Source organism: Anastrepha obliqua, chromosome 3 (assembly GCF_027943255.1).
Source record: "Anastrepha obliqua isolate idAnaObli1 chromosome 3, idAnaObli1_1.0, whole genome shotgun sequence".
NCBI lineage: Eukaryota > Metazoa > Arthropoda > Insecta > Diptera > Tephritidae > Anastrepha > Anastrepha obliqua.
This window is the reverse complement of record NC_072894.1, coordinates 85823593-85841678: the sequence shown is the minus strand read 5'-3', so window position 1 is coordinate 85841678 and position 18086 is coordinate 85823593. Positions and strand designations below refer to the sequence as shown.

The 18086-nt window shown below is 36.0% G+C and overlaps 1 protein-coding gene across 1 annotated transcript in view; it reads left to right on the top strand.

The window, feature by feature from the left end:
• The window catches only part of LOC129242578 (transient receptor potential cation channel subfamily A member 1), a 112068-nt gene that overhangs the window by 55488 nt on the left and 38494 nt on the right, over positions 1–18086 (top strand). Inside the window, exon 7 of the mRNA XM_054879306.1 lies at positions 11244–11432. Coding sequence (XP_054735281.1) covers positions 11244–11432 — 189 coding nt within the window. The remainder of the gene's footprint in view (positions 1–11243; positions 11433–18086) is intronic.

The following is an 18086-nucleotide window of genomic DNA, read 5'->3' as shown; positions in this document are numbered from 1 at the left end:
GTTGCCATGTTCTCAAAACGTAAATACTCAAAGGATTAAGGTAGGAAAAATTTCAAAATTTTTATATTTTGAATTTTTGGCGCTGCCTCGATCTATCCCTGACGTAACGTGCAGAAAACTTTAAGCGCGTTCTTTTCGAATCTACATTTTTCAAGCCGGCCGCACTTTTAAGTATAAAGACTTTTCACAAATTGAATAAAGGCTTAACTGTTCAGTACAGAAGAAGTTTTTCGATATAAGTACCTAATAACCTAATAATTAAATTAATTAACACCTAATTAATCTAATGACCAAATTTTATAAAAAATAAATTTCGAATTTTTTTTAATTTTAATTTTTTTTAATTGCGCTGTTCTTGAAAAACATAGATGTTCACATGTAAAATCGAAAAAAATTGTATTCACTGTAAATTAAAAAATTGTGGTGCAGTTTATCCGGCCGCGCGTTTTTCGAAAACTATAATACTTTATCGCAGAAAAGCTTTTCTTTTACAGTTTTCGGAACTTTTTATTTATGTCAATGGCTGGAAAAAATTCCTTAAATATACAATTTTTTTCTGTCGCTACAGTTGTTTAAATAAGAAAGTCAGTTAGTGTTTCTTCTTCTACACTTTTAATGTCCTAATATAGTCACCAACATTAGTGGAAAGTCAAAATTATGTTTCTAAAAGTAGTTCATTCCTGTTGTCTGTCACAGCGTAAAAGCCTCAAAAGTACCGTGTTAAATTTTATGTAGTTTGTCATTCCATCGTCTAGGTACACACCTTTACTATATTTTTACGTACCACTCTGGTCAGTAGGTCCGATGTTTCATTTCGAGGTACTCTCAAGTGATTCCATAAAAAAGGAAAGCCTCAATTCTCTATCTGGTTTTAGGTTTAAACAAATTTTCAGTCATATTAATTAACCGCATCTTAAAACTTTAACGCTTCTATTCATAATAATAGCAGCGCGACTTATTACAAAGTTCTTCACAATCATGTAGCCTTCACAGAGCTCGTAAGTGGGCACACCTTGATGAACACCAACTAGTGAATGAAATCTTTGTTCATTCTAGTCACCAAGCCATTTAAAATTTCAACCAGATATTACAAGGAAATCATCTTTATGGAAATACCGTATTTGGAGTGAAAACAAACCTCACCTATCAATACTGATCGCTTCAGGTAAATGATAGGCGACTTTCTGGTACCCCCGTCAATACAAATCGAGCAATTAATATATATGAGGTGAAGAAATTACTTTATTGAGACAAACCTCATTTCAAAGAATGAGCATGTATTAGTTAATAGCAATATCCGTTTTGCATCTGACCAGTAAAAGAACGCTAGGAAGCTGAGCGAGTTACGTGCAAAGCAACGACACGAAATATCCTACTTGAGTAGATATAACCGCTTTGACTTTAACTGCAGGTATACGTGACCCGATCAGTAGTAGTACAAATAAAACCTACTGTGAATGTGCTTCTGGAAAGTACTTGGGAAAACCCAGCTAAAGCGTCCAACTGCTGCACAAAAACATAAAACCGTGGCGAACCTACACTACGAGGGCGGATCAATAAGTACCCGTGTTTGATGGCACAGGGCGTTCCTGAGGGAAGTTGATGTTAGCATCGTGTGCTGCCATCTATTAAACGACGGCAAATCTTAGCTTGGATTTGGCAGCTATTCAAGTAAGACGTGTTTCGTGATTTTCGCTAAGATGGAAAAAGAGCAGCATTCACCGGATCTACACACGGAGACATCTGGAAGGGAGACACTGGAAATTCTCTTTTCATGTTTCTTTCGCGGCCACACGGGCAAAATTGTTTTCGGCAACATTTTGACGTTTACTACTTTCTTTAACATCTTCTATTTCGGATATATTCTACAACCCGCTAACATGTAAAGCGGAGAACGTTCGTCAACAGTTTCTTAAATATTTCAATGAAGACTGCAAACTTTTTAAATCATAAATATTTTGTTGCTTTTTTTTATGTACATATATGTATAAATTTTAGTAGCATGTCGCCTGTACGGGAGACAAATACCCTTCTCTCTTCCGCGGCCGTCCTTCTTCACCGAACAAAATGTTTCCCTTCCAATTGAGTAAATAGGCGCATTGTTCGGTAATTCGCTTTTTGTTTTTGAATGGGAAAAAATGTGAGGAGATAAAAGCAAAGCTGGATTCTATTTATAAGGACGCTTCGCCAACTATGACTACAGTTAGATATTGGTTCAACAAAATTTAACGAGGGCGAATATCCGTTTTTGATGAGAAGCGACAAGGACGCCCGGCATGCTTTTTTGAAAATTGCCATAATGTTTAAGGCAGGTGCGCGTTGTTTTTGACCGATTTCGCCCATTTTCAGTACCAAACTATTTTAACTAAGGAGTAATATGGATACCAATGTCCATTGCAATTTATTAAATATTTACTCATGTTCCCTTCAGGTGGGCAGTTATGACTCAATCGACCCTCTCCTCATTCTGAGCATTTTGATATATTATATATATATATAATTGGCGCGTATACCCTTTTTGGTTGTTTGGCCGACTCCGAACGACAGATATTTTTATGAAGAGCTTTTTCATGACAGAAATACACTCGGAGGTTTGTCCTTGCCTGCCGAGGGGCGACCGCTATTAGAAAAATGTTTTTATTAATTTTGGTTTCACCGAGATTCGAACCAACGTTCTCTCTGTGAATTCCGAATGGTAATCACGCACCAAGCCATTCGGCTACGGCGGACGCCTTGATATATTGGGTATGCGATTAAGTTTATTTAAAAGGTAATAATGAAGTACGCCTTCCCGCAAATGCTGTTTTTCGGGACGAACGTAGACATTTTTGACGTCAGATAAATGTACTACCTGAGCCATCATAATTTGTATACATATATATTAAGCCAGGTTGACGATACGAGTCAGAATCTAAACAGTCACAGACTAAACAGAACATTTACGTAACCTTTTTTTAGAACACGAAGGCAAGGCAAGAGTGCAGACTTATGTGCATTCATATGTACTTATTTTTATATGCATACATATTGTGGCTTGTCCTGCGAAGCGTGAAGAGATAATTAGCAAAAGAAATGTATCTATGTATTTACTTTCACTCAAAGAATAATTGTTGTTATTCTTTGATGGCTTTCCACTCGATGCGTTATCACCGACAAGTTTCTGGCTGGGGAATTCATTAGTTTTTTGAACGCTTGATAGACCGCACAGGTTCACTCGCACCACTTGCAGGTTCCTTCTAAAATAAATTTGTATATCAAAAACTAATTTACGCGTGGTTTTACCGCAAAAAATAGCCAACGGAAAAGTTCGGTGGCTACGAATTGTGTATGAAAGCTTTTTGAGAAGTAAGCAGAGTCCAGAGAAGTCCAGAGTCTAAATAATTCAGAAATGTTTGATTGACTCTTAGGCATGTATAGTATACGTGTATTTAAATGTTTTTTTAATGTGGCGTTTAAAATTTGCTGTTTGCTAAGATTCTGTGAAAAGATGATGTTATTCATCGGCATTACCAATCCTGAAAAAAGTTAAATTATTGGATTTTTGCTCCAGTCTTACCGTAATTTGAGGATAAGTGTCTTTGTCTGGCAGTTGAGGGAACGAAAAGAGTTAATGGTCGCTTTAAAGCTAGGGATAGCATAACTTCAATGGTGAATGTCAAAATCCATCCTTAAAAGATTAAGAAATACTCAGCAGTACTTATAGCGGCAGCTGAAGCATACAATCCGGCTGACTCTAATTTCTTTGCTAGTACTCCAACTACGGAGAGCACAGACAATTTTGTTTGACTATTGCTCTAAGCTACTAAGAGTAATGAAACGTAGCTTCGGGCGAAGCGAAACAGTAGATCCCTCGTTTTGCCCTACCTGCTCTACTACTCATCTATTCAAATGTACAGCAAGAGCAAAACTGGAAACACGAAATAGATAAGTTAAGAAGCTGAGAACGAAAAAAATTAAATTAGAATTAAAATTATATCTACAGCACTAGCTACCAGGGCTATCGGCTAAAATAATAAGGTAATTTGTTTCTTTTTTTCTATAATTCTTGGCGCACGAAGGGTGAAACAAAAAATAAGTAAAGAAACGGACAAAAAGCAGAAATAAGCCAGTAAGCGCGATTTTGTGCAACTAAGGAGTTAGCGAGCTTGATAGTAAATGCATTTTATATTAAAAGGAACCATCACAAATGGAAGTAAGAACTTCGTCAAGGCTCTTGTGTATTTGTAAATAAAATGAAGAATGAAATTTGAAGCTTGCTTGATTATATTCTAAACAATTATTTTTACCGATAGCCGATAACCCTGGTAGCTAGTGCTGTAAACATATTACTGTATAATTTTAATTATAATTTAATAAATAACTAATAATAATAATATTTTTACGGCAACTAATTTGAAGTGTAAATATTTTTTTAGGAAACATTTTTTTACAGTTTTATAATAATTTATTTCTTTTTAAGTCCCAAAAAAAGATAATTTAATCGAAGCCGACTTTGAAAGGGAAATTTTCAAAATCTATACTAAAGAGTAACTTAAGTAACCATTAAACAGAAGGGTTGAAGAATGTAACCATCGTTACTTTAAATCGTTGCAGTCTCAATCATTGACTTACACTATTTAACTGTAACCGATGAAAAACATATTTGACTAAAAGCTGCAAATTGGATGTTATTAGTCCTTCCTGTTATTCATGAGTTATTAGTTATTTTCGCAATCGTAAGTTAATATTGATAGCATAAAGCAAAATTTTGGTCTACTTGTTACGTATGGAATTATAGTACATTTTCTACAAAAACTTACTCGCAACCTATGCAAAACACTGTAAATATTTAAAATTTCGGAATTGGAAAATTAAAATTTAAAATCAAATGCCTAACAAGAAAATACTAAACAAATAATTTATCAAGCATAAATCAAACTAACAAAGACTATTTTCTCAATCTTAGTCAGAACAGTCACTTGCGACTTCAATTAATTGAATAATTTAGCTAAAAATTGCTACATTTCTTCACACATCTAACCTTGAGGGACTCTAAGTATGGCGGTAAAAATGCCATAATATAAACTTTATATTTTATTGCTTTATTTAAATATTTCGGTATAATATACAGGGTGCGTAGAGTATTTGAGAGTAACTGGAGAGTAAAACTATGATAATTAGCTTTTATTTTGAACAAAACTTAATTAAACTTCAGGAATTTTTTGCTTAATATTAACTTATTAAATATGTTTAAAATCATGCAATAAAATTTCTATTAACCGTAATAACCTCCTCGATCTGGGTCCGGAAACGATGGTACGCCCGAAGCAAATGCTCCTTATTCATATTGATACCATAACGGTATTAATTACAGCCTTCAGAGAAAAATGGTGTTATGAGGATGTTTAATGGTTTCACGCACAACTACACTTAATAATTAGTTATTCCGGGGATCAAGATCTGCGGAGTTAGGTATCATAAGTTCAGTGTTCTCAGGCACTTCAGGGTGTTTAATTATTTTAGAAGACGCTTTCATCGGACAACTCGCTGCTTTCCGACATAATCTTGTGGGCTTAACGTAGGATTTATACCGGAGATCTTCATGGACAACTTGACGGATAAGAGTCTCAGCAGCACTAAGCTCCCTCGCAAGAACCCTCATTGATTTTGAAAGGTCCTCGAGCGCTTGCACTTGTTGAATAAATTCTGACGATCGGACTGTGTTTTTTGCGTTTTATAACAGATTCTGCATTGTCGCCTGATGCTTCCAAGTCACAGCGAACCTATGAGCGAATGAACGGGCGCACTTAGAAAAATTAGCGACGATAACTGCTTGTCTCTTCATTTCTTGAGTTAAGTTGTAGCCGTCCATGTCTTAGCTGAAGGAGAGCAAAAATAAAAGGTATGATTTCGGGAAATTATAGTCACATGCTAAACATGTCCTCAAATAACGTTGCATATTAGGGCAAGCCAATTTCTAAGGAATGAAAAATTTATTTTATCATCTATTTCGTCATTTGAAGAACCTCAGGATGGCGCTCTAAAACAAATTATATATTCTAGTATTGTAAAAGGAAAAGGGAATGAATATAATTTTTTTATATGTAAATCAAGTTCAAGCTTGCAAAAAACCAAGAGCAACTAAATTGCACAATATTTAAAAATTTTGCAATATTTTTATCATTTTTATTATAATCATTAATTTCTTTTTTTCAACAGGAATTATATTCAATACTTTCTTTCTTCATTACCATAACCACCTCTAAATTTTTGTATTCATCAAAGATGGCTTCTTTTAAAATTTAGGAGGATCGAAATTGATTTTAGAGCAATGCTCTAATGGACTTTTTAGACTTTTGACTTAGAAATTTAAGTCGAAATCGAGTCTTGCTAAGAACGAAGTAGAATAATAATTGACCCACCCTAATGTATATATATACATATATTTAGTGCATACTCACATTTATGTAGATATGCAGCTCAAGTTTTGTAATTTTCCTTGTTTGCTTTGGCAGTAAGTCTGCCTAACTTTGGCCGAACTACTTGTTTACCAAGTGGCTGTTGAGAATTGCTTCCTCTGGTTCTATCTTTTGTGTGATTTGGTAAAATGCAAATGCAATTTACCATGGTCAAATTTTGAAATGTTTCAATATTTACAAACAACTTCAACATTACTTTCCAGTGTCATTTTAAGGTTTTGTTTAGCGGATTTAATCCTAGCAAAGAAAATATTATATTTACGTGCATTTGTAAATATGTAGAAATAAGTAAATTAAAAAAGTGCAAAATAAATATTGAAATTTTCATAAGTTCATTACACGACTGGAGAAATTTCCCAACTCATCGCCGGTTAAACTCAACATCTTCCATAATTTTATCAACGATTGGCCTACCAGAATGGAATGGTTGGAATCAACCCTTTGTGGTTTGAAGTTGGTACTGTATTGGGGCCCTAACCAGCACAATTTTTTTTTGTTCCCACTTTTCTCCTTGGGATTAGTGGTACAGAAGAATGAATAGAATTTTCAATTGATTACTTTTATTTTGGAACCCAAAAACGCACAATTGGCTCCTGTAAATACAAGTCGGTCCAAAAACTATTTTTAAAGCGTAATGTCAACATTTAATCGACATATATTATGAGCCGATTCAATGGACACACCGTGAGATATGCCTCACTAAAGACATCTAGCGAAAAAATTTAGAGCTTCTCAATTTATTTAACATAGGTATATCAATAAAAATCATTTGGTTCATGAATGTAAATACGAACCCACAATAGTTTGACAAGCATTAAATACATTTTTTACATACAGGGTTTGATTGAAAAGTAATGAGCCTTCCCGCGCGGAGCGTCTGCCAAGCGATCAACCGAATCGGCTGGTGGGGGAAAATGATCGTTGGACCTTCCCCTTCCCCTAGAAACCGGTCCCAGTTCGCTGGCAACAGCGGTACAGTCAACATCGCTCCGCGCGTGAAAGCTGTTTTAAAAGTGCGTTAGGATTTTGCAGTGGCGAAAATGCAGCGATCGTTGGAGCAACGTTACTCGATCAAATTTTGCGTAAAGCTAAACAATTTGTACCTCCAGGAAGCACTGTAAACGCGGCATTTTACAAAGAAGTGCTCCTTCGGCTGAAAAACCGCGTCGCCCGGGTTCGGCCCGCCTCGTCGACAATTGGACGACGACAATGCGCCGACGCACACCGCCTTCCTCTGCACCTCTGCATTGGCCAAGATGGGGGTTCCGGTGCTTCCCCACCCTCCCTACAGCCCAGACCTGCCCCCTCCGAACTTCTTCTTGTTCCCGCGCCTGAAAAGAAAGCTGAAGGGGAGGCGTTTCGACTCCATCGAGGCGATCCAAAAAACTGTGACAGCCGAATTGAACGCGATACCGGCGGATGAGTTTAAAAAATGTTTCCTGCAATGGAAGGACCGTTACCAGCGGTGTATTGACGCTCAAGTAAGACCAAATGCAATATATATACATACTACTATGCACCAAATTTAGTGGAGTTTAACAATTTGGTTTTTCAAGAAATATTCTCATTTAGTTACTGAGATATTCAATTTTTTTAAACTTTGGTAATTGTCACTATATTGATTTTAGTTCAAAGCCCACCGCCAGAATAGGAAATTATTAAAATTGTCTCTTTTATACATCCTTCTTCAATTACACTTTGCCTTGGTCTCAAATGGACACTTCACGCTATGCCCAAAGTAATTTTGCGCAGTTTTCACACCCTTGTTTTGGCGTATCAGGCTTTCTTACATGTTCCAATTACCATTTCTTATTCAGATAATCTGCATGTGACAATATCTTCACCGTCAAATCTAGATATTGCATTGAATAGCATTCCAACTTATACACCTAAGCTAATTAATGAATTAAATTCATATCATTTGCCCATCAAATTTAATCTAAAGATAGATGATCCATATAAATATTTCTAGTTCAAACTGGGACTTATCAAATGCTAACTGGTGCTCATACAAGAAGTTTTTTAAAAAATGCTCTTCAAAACACATCTAAAAATTAGAGAAGATTAACTGCCGCGAAAATGATAACGAAAATATAACAATTTTTAGTAGTCAAATAATGAATGCAGTAAGAATTTCAGTCCCTAAGAAGACATCAAAGATTAATTTTGTTAAACTATCACGTCATATATTCAATTTAATTAAAATAAGAAAATACTTTCGAAGGCAATGGAACCACCATCGACAACAGGAAGATCAGTTAGAGATAATTAGATTGTCTGGGCGTATACCGAAACAAGTCTTTCAACATAGGAACATAGAATGGAATAAAAGGATAGGTGAACTAGGTACAAGAGGTAAACCTTTCGGGAATATAAACAAAGTTTTAAAAAAGAGGCGTGTACAATGTGCAGCTCTCTTTGATCAAAACAAAACTATTGTGCTAAGCCACGAAAAAGCAAAGGCATTTGCTCACACTTTCCTAAATAATCACAAAGTTTCGGAACACTTAAGCTCTAAAATACATGAAGATGCGGCTGAAGCAGATCTAATAAAACATATTTACGCAAATATTCTCAGAATGATAGGAGGAGTCGGCTTAGCTATTCTCTCACCCTTTCAATCAATAGGAGTCAGAAAATTTAATAGGTTTTTCTTAAGTATGATTTGCGATGTTTACGATTTACTGATTTCTTCCATCCTATAATGCTCCTTTACTTTTTTAAATCTCAGGCCTCTAGAAAGTAAAAGATCTGTTCTCTCCTTAACTTATGGCATTATAAAAGAAGGTATTGACTGTGCTGCCCTTCTGGAAAAAATAAACTTTAATATCCCAAAAAGAGAACTTCGAAATTTCTACCCCTTTCACGGAAGTAATAACAAAACTAATTCTGCCCGAAACGCACAAATTGACTTGAATAAAACAAAAAAACTGGAAGTACTGAAATATAGTGAAAGATCACAAATTATTAATCAAGTAACGAAAAAGCAGCATCATACACGTACTGCAATTTATGAGTGCTGTTCAATAAGTACCCGAGTTTGATGGCAGAGGGCGTTCCTGAGAAGAGTTGGTATTAGCATTGTGTGATGTCGCCTATCAGACGACGGCAAAACAAATTTCAGGCCGATTGAGTTCGATTAAGACGTGTTTCGCTAAGATGGAAAGAAAGCAGTATCGTTCGGCAATTTGCTATTTATTTTTGGATGGGAAAAAATGCGAGCAGATAAAGGCAAAATTGTATGCTATTTATGGGGACCCTTCGCCATCTATGACCACAGTTAGATATTGGTTCATAGAATTTAAATGTGGGCGAACTTCCGTTTTTGATGAGGGGCGGCCAGGACGCATGGCAGACGTGGTTAGCTAGGAAATCATTCAAAAAGTCCTCGACATGATTCTCGCTGATCGACGAACGAAAGAGCGCGAAATAACAGTGGTCATAGATGTGTCGACCGGAACGGAAATTAATATTTTACATGATAAGTTGGAATGAAAAAATTGTCGATCCGATGGGTGCCGCGATTGCTCACGGTAGACAACAAGTGGATGTGGCTGTTAACTTCGAAGCAGTTATTGAAGCAATTTAAGCGAGATCCGAAGGAATTTTTACATCGAATTGTCACCGTTGACGAAACCTGGATTCCTCATTATACACCAGAATCTAACCAAGAATCAAAACTATGGATTTCTCTAGGATTGACAAATCCTACTTTTTGGAGGGGTTAAAAAATGGCTGGAGTGTTGAAAGAAGTGTATCTTTCTAAAAGGGGACTATGTTGAAAAATAATTTTTTTTTTAAATGGTGCCTTCATTTCTAACACGAGTACTTATTGAAACTCCCTCGTAGACATTTTCAGCCAAGAAATTTAAAATGCGGTTGGTACACATAGTCCATTTTTTCGGGCTTCTGGCGCTTGTGAATTAGCTTCGTTTCATCCACTGGAAGAAAATATCCTTCAGATATAAAATTTCTTACTATATGAATTACTTACGTACTTTTTTTCTTTCGCTTCAATCATTTCCTTCACCGCGCGCCTAACCATCAAACGACAATTGTCGAACAGCTGATGTTATTTTGCCAACTACCGATCAAATTGCCAAGCTTATTAGCGTAGCGCTTCGTTACTTGGCGCTTAGGTGCTTTCATTGGATTTACAAAAACAAAATACAACTATACGCAATACTGTCAAGTAACGAAACAACGAGCATGGTAGGAGGACCCCTAACATTTCAATAGTACACATATTAGTCTTTGGCCAAGGGATTTCGGTTTCGGATAAAAACCCTGCCCATTTCTAATATTTATGTTAAGACCAAATTTGCGGTCAAACCTCGATATTACAAGATATAACTCTCATTGTCTATAAATTTTTCTTTGATAGCAAAAATTTAGTGCGCTCAAATTAAATTTTACTAAAATGTGCGCGGATATACTTATATAAAGTTCGGTCCAAACCGAGTTTAGCTTTGCTTGTTCATTTATATAGCAGCTCTCATTTTTTAAATGTGTTATGTGCATGTGTATGTAATAAGTATTTTTATGCATGTCTATAAAATCCAACCCCATTCTTATAGTAACAATTCTATAATTAGGGATCTGTAAGTATCTGTAAATGATTGCTAATCGAAAACGTAATCAAGTGTTCACTTTTTATATTCACGATTTTTACTTAATCGTAAAAGTTAAAAGCATTTAACGCACTTCTAATCACGGCAATGACACGTGTACTGAATAACTACAAGCACATAAATTTAAATCTATCATTATTTTCTATTTCGACAGTGGGGCGAACAACGTGGCTGTCCACGCGAAGAGATGATATCCTTTTACGATTCCGAGGGCAACGTGCCACTTCATTCCGCCGTTCATGGCGGCGATATCAAAGCGGTGGAATTGTGTCTGAAATCTGGCGCGAAAATCTCTACACAGCAACATGATCTCTCGACGCCGGTGCATTTGGCGTGCGCACAGGTGAGTGGAAAACATTGCAACGGTTTAGCAACCAATTCGCTATAAATTGTTCTGATGTTTACAAAATTTTCGTTATGTTAGAATTTTTTAGTTTTACATAATAACTTTTCTCCGGCATTTTATTCTTATCAAACGTTTCTTATCATAACGTTTAAAAAATCTGCCCCTAATTTAACTTCTTATTTAAAATACCTCGGAAAATTATTCGAATATAAGTCATTAAATAGTCACTTAATACAATCATTGTACCAATTAAAGGAGATGTTGATCCACAAAACAGTAAAAAGTATTTTACATAAAAGGCAATATAATGGATATACCCACATGATTATATCCATGCATATTAGGGTGGTCCAAAAATGCATGGCAAAAAATTTATATTAAAATTTTTATGCTGCCGCCCCCCATAATGGTAAAGAATGAAAAATAAAAAGACCCGTATTTTTTTTTTTTTAATCAGACCATATTTAATGGTGCCGCCGGGGCTTTGAAATATCCCATGTATTTTGCATGGGAAAAAAATACTTTTTCGTAGATTTCATGTAAAAACCTGGAAAATGAATATATTTTAACCGGATAACTCAGTTTCTCTTCATAATTGGTCAGGGAATAACAACCAATTATGAAATAATTAATTTTTTTGTATTAACTATTTTTTATAGAACCCCAAAAAGCCCCCATAAAACGAAAATCTAAGAAAAAATCGAAAAACAATATATGTATCTATAAAAAATAGTTAATACAAAAAAAATTAATTATTTCATAATTGGTTGTTATTCCCTGACCAATTATGAAGAGAAACTGAGTTATCCGGTTAAAATATATTCATTTTCCAGGTTTTTACATGAAATCTACGAAAAAGTATTTTTTTCCCATGCAAAATACATGGGATATTTCAAAGCCCCGGCGGCACCATTAAATATGGTCTGATTAAAAAAAAAAAAAATACGGGTCTTTTTATTTTTCATTCTTTACTATTTTGGGGGGCGGCAGCATACACATTTTTTTTGGACCACCCTAATGCATATATACATTTAGCTTATATATGCTAGGTTGTTCCAAAAGTTTTGCGGTTCAATAGGAAAAACACAATTTTATGGTTTGAAATACACTTTATTATTCAGTCTCCCTGAACATCAAACACTTGTTCCAACGAAATTACAATTTATGAATTCCATCTCTGAAGGGAGAATCAGGAAGGGCTGCAAAATACGCTTCCACAGCTGTTATGACCTCATTATTTGATGAAAAACGCTTTCCACGCATGAATTTTTTTAGGTCTGGAAACAAATGCAGGTCGCTAGGGGCCAAATCTGGTGAATTCGGTGGATGCTCCAATAATTCGAACTTTAACTCATGGATTTTAGTCATTATAAAAATGATCTTGTGACACAGCGCATTGCCTTGACGAATTTTTTTTTTCTTTAGCAAACTGGGTATTTTTTCACGAATTTTTTCCTGCAGCTGATCTAAAAGATTACATTAATATTCAGAATTTTTTATTTTACCCGTTTGCAAGTAATCCACAAACAAAATTCCTTTCGCCTTCTTAGCCGATATCTGGAGACGAACTCGTTTCGGAACCGAAAAACCAGGTTCACACCATTCTTTAGCTTTTTGTTTTGATTTAGAATCATGGTGATGAACCCAAGTCTTATGCATAGACGCAAAAAATCGACTATTTTCCAATACGATACCCTGTATTTTTTTTACGATTTCTGGTGTTATTGCTGTTTTTGGACGACCCTGACATGGATCTTCTTCAAGAATTGTATGACCACGTTATGATTCAGCAACCCGTCTTTCTACTATACTAATTGATTGCGAAAAGTCCTTATTCAACATTCCCTCATAAATTCCCTTTGGTTTTAAATCTTCCAAAAATAAAAATTCAATCACTGCAAGATACTTGATTTTTTCCATTGTGAGTAAATAAAATCTAGTATATACAGGGTGGTTAAACTAGCTTTTGGAACTTGAACTATGTGTTTTTTTTTGACAACAAAAATAATAACCGTAATGTATCAGGAATTTGCTTTCAGGCTAGAAATGAGGAAATAAAGCATATTTAAGAAAAAATTTAGATTCTTTCAGGATTCACTACTTTTATTAAAAATGCGTCCGTAGTAGAGCCAGGTTGAATGATCTAGGCGGTCAGTTTATGTCACCATTACGTGAAATTAATCAACCTAGAAACTTAGATTGCAATAATGCGCCCGTATTGTACGACTTGTGGGTCCTTTGGCAGTTGGAGGTAAAGATCATATATTTATATTCCTTCAAGCCCACAAAAAGTATTCAATCAGTTGGTTATAGCAATGTCTATTGACAGTAATAGCTTTTGCATCTTCGGAGAAAAACGGATTAATTTTTCACTCAGCATTAAGCCACACCAGATAACCAAACAATCTATTTTAGTGGATGTAATGTTTTTTCTAAAAATACTCCAAGGTATCTCCTCCCCAAGCGCAGCAATTTTGTTTGTTGACAAAAATTTCCAGTGTGAAACGAGCTTCATCACTAAAGATGACTTTGCGTGAAAAAAACATCAACAAATTCAAAGACCGAATTCACGAAATTTCTGCGTTGATAATGATCTGTTGGCTTAAATTTTTATATTAATTGAAATATGAAATCCGCCAATCGACTCATGAATGCCTAATTGTTGGGAACGTTGAGATATCGGTGTTGAAGATTGGTTAACAACACTTTGTGTTCCAGCAGTATTCTCAACAGAAGGTCCAGTTTTTAGTCTGCCAGCCCTTTTTCTACATTCAACAAAACCAAAACTAGTTTCGTGAAATTGTTCAGCAACCTTTGAATTGTGGACTGATTCGAGCGATTATTTTCAGCAAAAAACCACAAGTTTGAAAAAAAAAATCTTAAAATCGACCATTTTCACAATAAGTTTCAACAATTTTAATCGTATAAAGTTCTGCTCCTTTCTACCTGACACTACTGCCATCTAGGCGTCACTTTTTAAGCACCATTTATTCAACTCAAATATCGCAAATGGGATAATCACCCGAGACAGTGATCTAGGTGCGATTTTATTCCATTACTCTCAATGCTAAACGCAGGGAACTTCTGCTAGACAAGCACAGTCAAGCACGCTGATTTCAATTGTTGTAATTGACATTGCCTAATCGGCAGGTACGCCCATAGGATGAGTGTGCAAAAACATGACTTCTGTAGAAATTGTCTAGATGAGGAAGAGGCGATCTCGTAGCTTTTGTACAATTTTAGGTATACAATTCTTTAATGAATATGAAATCTGAGTTCTGTTGAAATCACCGAAGTGAAGCCAAGTCCTTCTCCACCTGATCTTTCCAACGCTGAAGAGGCCTTCTTCCTCTGCTACCACCAACTGGTACCGCATCGAATACTTTCAGAGCCGAATGTTTGTATCCATTCGGACGACATTACCCAGCCAACGTAGCCGCTGGATCTTTATTCGCTGCGCTACATCTAAATCGTCGTAAAGCTTATACAGCTCATCGTTCCATCGCCTGCGATATTCGCCGTTGCCAAAGGTCCAAAAATCTTGTGCAGAATCTTTTTCTCAAACACTCCAAGCATCGCTTCAATGGATGTTACTATCGTCCACCCATCCTGTGCCATACGTTAGGTTGGGCATGATGAGAGCCTTGTAGAGTGTTAGTTTTGTTCGTCGAAAAAGGACTTTACTACTCGTGTGACTACTTAGTGCTACTTTAGTACTTGTTGGCAAGAGAGATTCTACGTTGAATTTCAAGGCTGACATATTTATCGGTGTTAATGCTGGTTTCTAATATCAATATCATCGGCATAAGCCAACAATTGCACGCTCTTATACCAAATTTTGCCTGAACGGTTAAGTTCTGCGGCTCGTACGATGCTCTCCAACATCTGATTAAAGAAGTTACACGACAGCGAGTCACCCTGTCTGAAACCTCCTTTAGTATCAGACGCCTCGGAGAGGTCCTTCCCAAATCTGACGGAGGTACTGGTATTGAGCAACGTCATTTTGCATAACCGTATTTGTTTTGCGGCGATAGCAAATTCAGAAATCGCGGCATATAGGCAACTCCTTTTCGCACTGTCGAGTGTTGTTTTAAAATCACCACATGCTCACTATATGCTCACTAGGACCTTTTATGCGATATTTAGAAGACTAATCCCGCAGTAATTGTCACATATTGTAAGTTCACTTTCTTGTGGTTGGCGCAGAGCACACTTAAATTCCAATCGGCAGACATGCTTTCATCCGACCATATTTTGCATAGAATCTGATGCATGCACCTTACCGGCTCTTCGCCGCCATGCTTGAATAGCTCAGCCGGCAGTCCGTCGGCGCCCGAGACTTTGTTGTTCTTTAGCCGCGTTATCGCTATTCTCTCTTCGTCATGGTCTGGTAGCGGAACGACAATTCCGTCGTCAACGATTGGGGTATCGAGATCTTCGCATTCGAAGAGTGTTCCCTCCATAATTTAAGTATGCTCTGGATGTCTGTCCCCAGATCGCCGTCTTTGTTCTTACAAGAAATCGACCCGGTCTTAAAACCTTCTGTAAGCCGCCGAACTTTCTGGTAGCATTTTCGGGCGTAGTTCCTATTGGCCTCAAACTCCCATATGGCTCGCGTTGCGCCCGATCGCAGCGTGGCTCTATAGGGAGCATCTTTTCTTGTCTATATATTTATTATTATTATAATTAAGTCTATGAACACAAGCACAATACAAAGTAGAATAACTATCCAACACGATTTAAGTAACTAAAAATAGAATATAAAGTAATTAAAAATACTCTTTTCGGAGATGAAAAATCTAGTTGGATAGAAAACGAGATTGAATTAAATTCACTTAAGGTTCGAACAAGAGGATACTCCGTTAGTACCATAGAAAGGTGAAGAGAAAATAATTCTTTCCAAAAAAAAAAAAGAACAGTCAATACTACCATTGATGTTATTATAAACAAATGAAAAAAAGGGGTCATAAATATTTTTATAGTACTTCCAAATACTTCCATTTAAATATGTATTTTTCATTAGAATGAATGCACTCAAAATTTTCTAGTTCGTCTTTTCTTAACGCAATTTAAGCTTTTTTTAGCTCGATTAGTGCAAAAGTTCTATTAGTGCACCCAGCGCCGAATTTTACAAAGTAAGTTGCACTAATTGAGCTACGACTTTATTTGCAAATAGAATCCTATAGATTAAATATTTTGATACGCCTGTCGACAATTGGGGATTTAATTGTTGACTTACGCCATGTCCAAAAAATTAAAATTTCTAAAACAAACCACATATGGAGGACGAAAAAACCACTTCGATCACCCTAGTATGTATACATAATACATACGTGTAGGTGCAAGAATTTTTTTAATTTAATATCTGACACCAGACTGCACGTCAACAAACAAAGAACACAAAAATAACTACCTCCACTTCTCACGGCGATCAACTGCCTTCGATGTTCTTGTATTTTGTCATGTTAGCATTCCTTATTTCGTCTGCTTAGCCAATTATTTACAAAGATACTCTTCCTCGGCCGTTGACAGGCTAGCAAAATTCCTTTAATACCCATGTAAATACACGCACACACATCATACACATGTATGTGTTGGCAACATTTTAGTCTGACAAAAGTCATTACTAATGGTGGCAGAAGTCTAGCAGAAAGCATTTAATAAACTTGACATCATTAAAAATGTATTGCCGACTTATAACAAACTGCTGTTGAGATTTTTTGTTTGAACTAGAAAATGTTATATGATATGATAATGATAAATATTAACTGTAATATTCGTTTCAGACATAACATTTATTTAGCAAGTTTAGCAAGCAACTTATTTAATACTTATTCTGAGCAGGAGACCAAACATGATTTTCTCAATCTTATACCTAGCATGGGCGACAATTTAAAAAATTTCAGAAACAGTTGCTAAGAGCGGTAGAAATTTGTTACGAGGAGATGTTCAGACCTATAAAATTCTAAATGGTGGATACAATATGGCGGACGAAAATCTAAAATTCTACCGAATTATTGTATTTTTAGGATTTTTGCAATATAATCAGTTTAGGGGATTTTTTAAAATTTACTCAATTCACACAGTACTACTGTTAATATACTATAGTAAACCTAATAGACTCCATTCAATTCAAGTCGTTTGAATAGAAGGCGAATACATACCGGTGTACGTTATAAAGTGGAACTTTTGACAGCCCCGTCATTCCGTATAATGACATACCACTTTGGAATGGTCAGAGGAAAAAGGTTTATAATAAAGAACAGTGCACTCCGAAAGAACATCCCTTAATAAAAAGCATCAATGGCGACGTTGTCGATCCATTATCACCATCATTTCCTCTATCTCCTTGGGGAGAATAGGGTCGATATAAAACATTTGAACTGAGTTCGAGATTTTGCTAAATCCTTTAAGCCATGATTAAATAGGGCGTGCCATACATTTTAAGACGTTCATCCTTTACGGCTGCCCCATCCAACCGCATTTTCGCCTTTTTTTTTTCTTTGATTATGGCGTCTGGTGCGGCTTTTGGGAATGCGGCTCGGTCCTCTATTTATAAAGGCTTGTAGCTTGCTTGTAAAGCTGCCGTTAGCTAGCCATGTCTCGGAACCATATAAAAGAACTGTGAGAACATTGGATTTGAATGTGTTC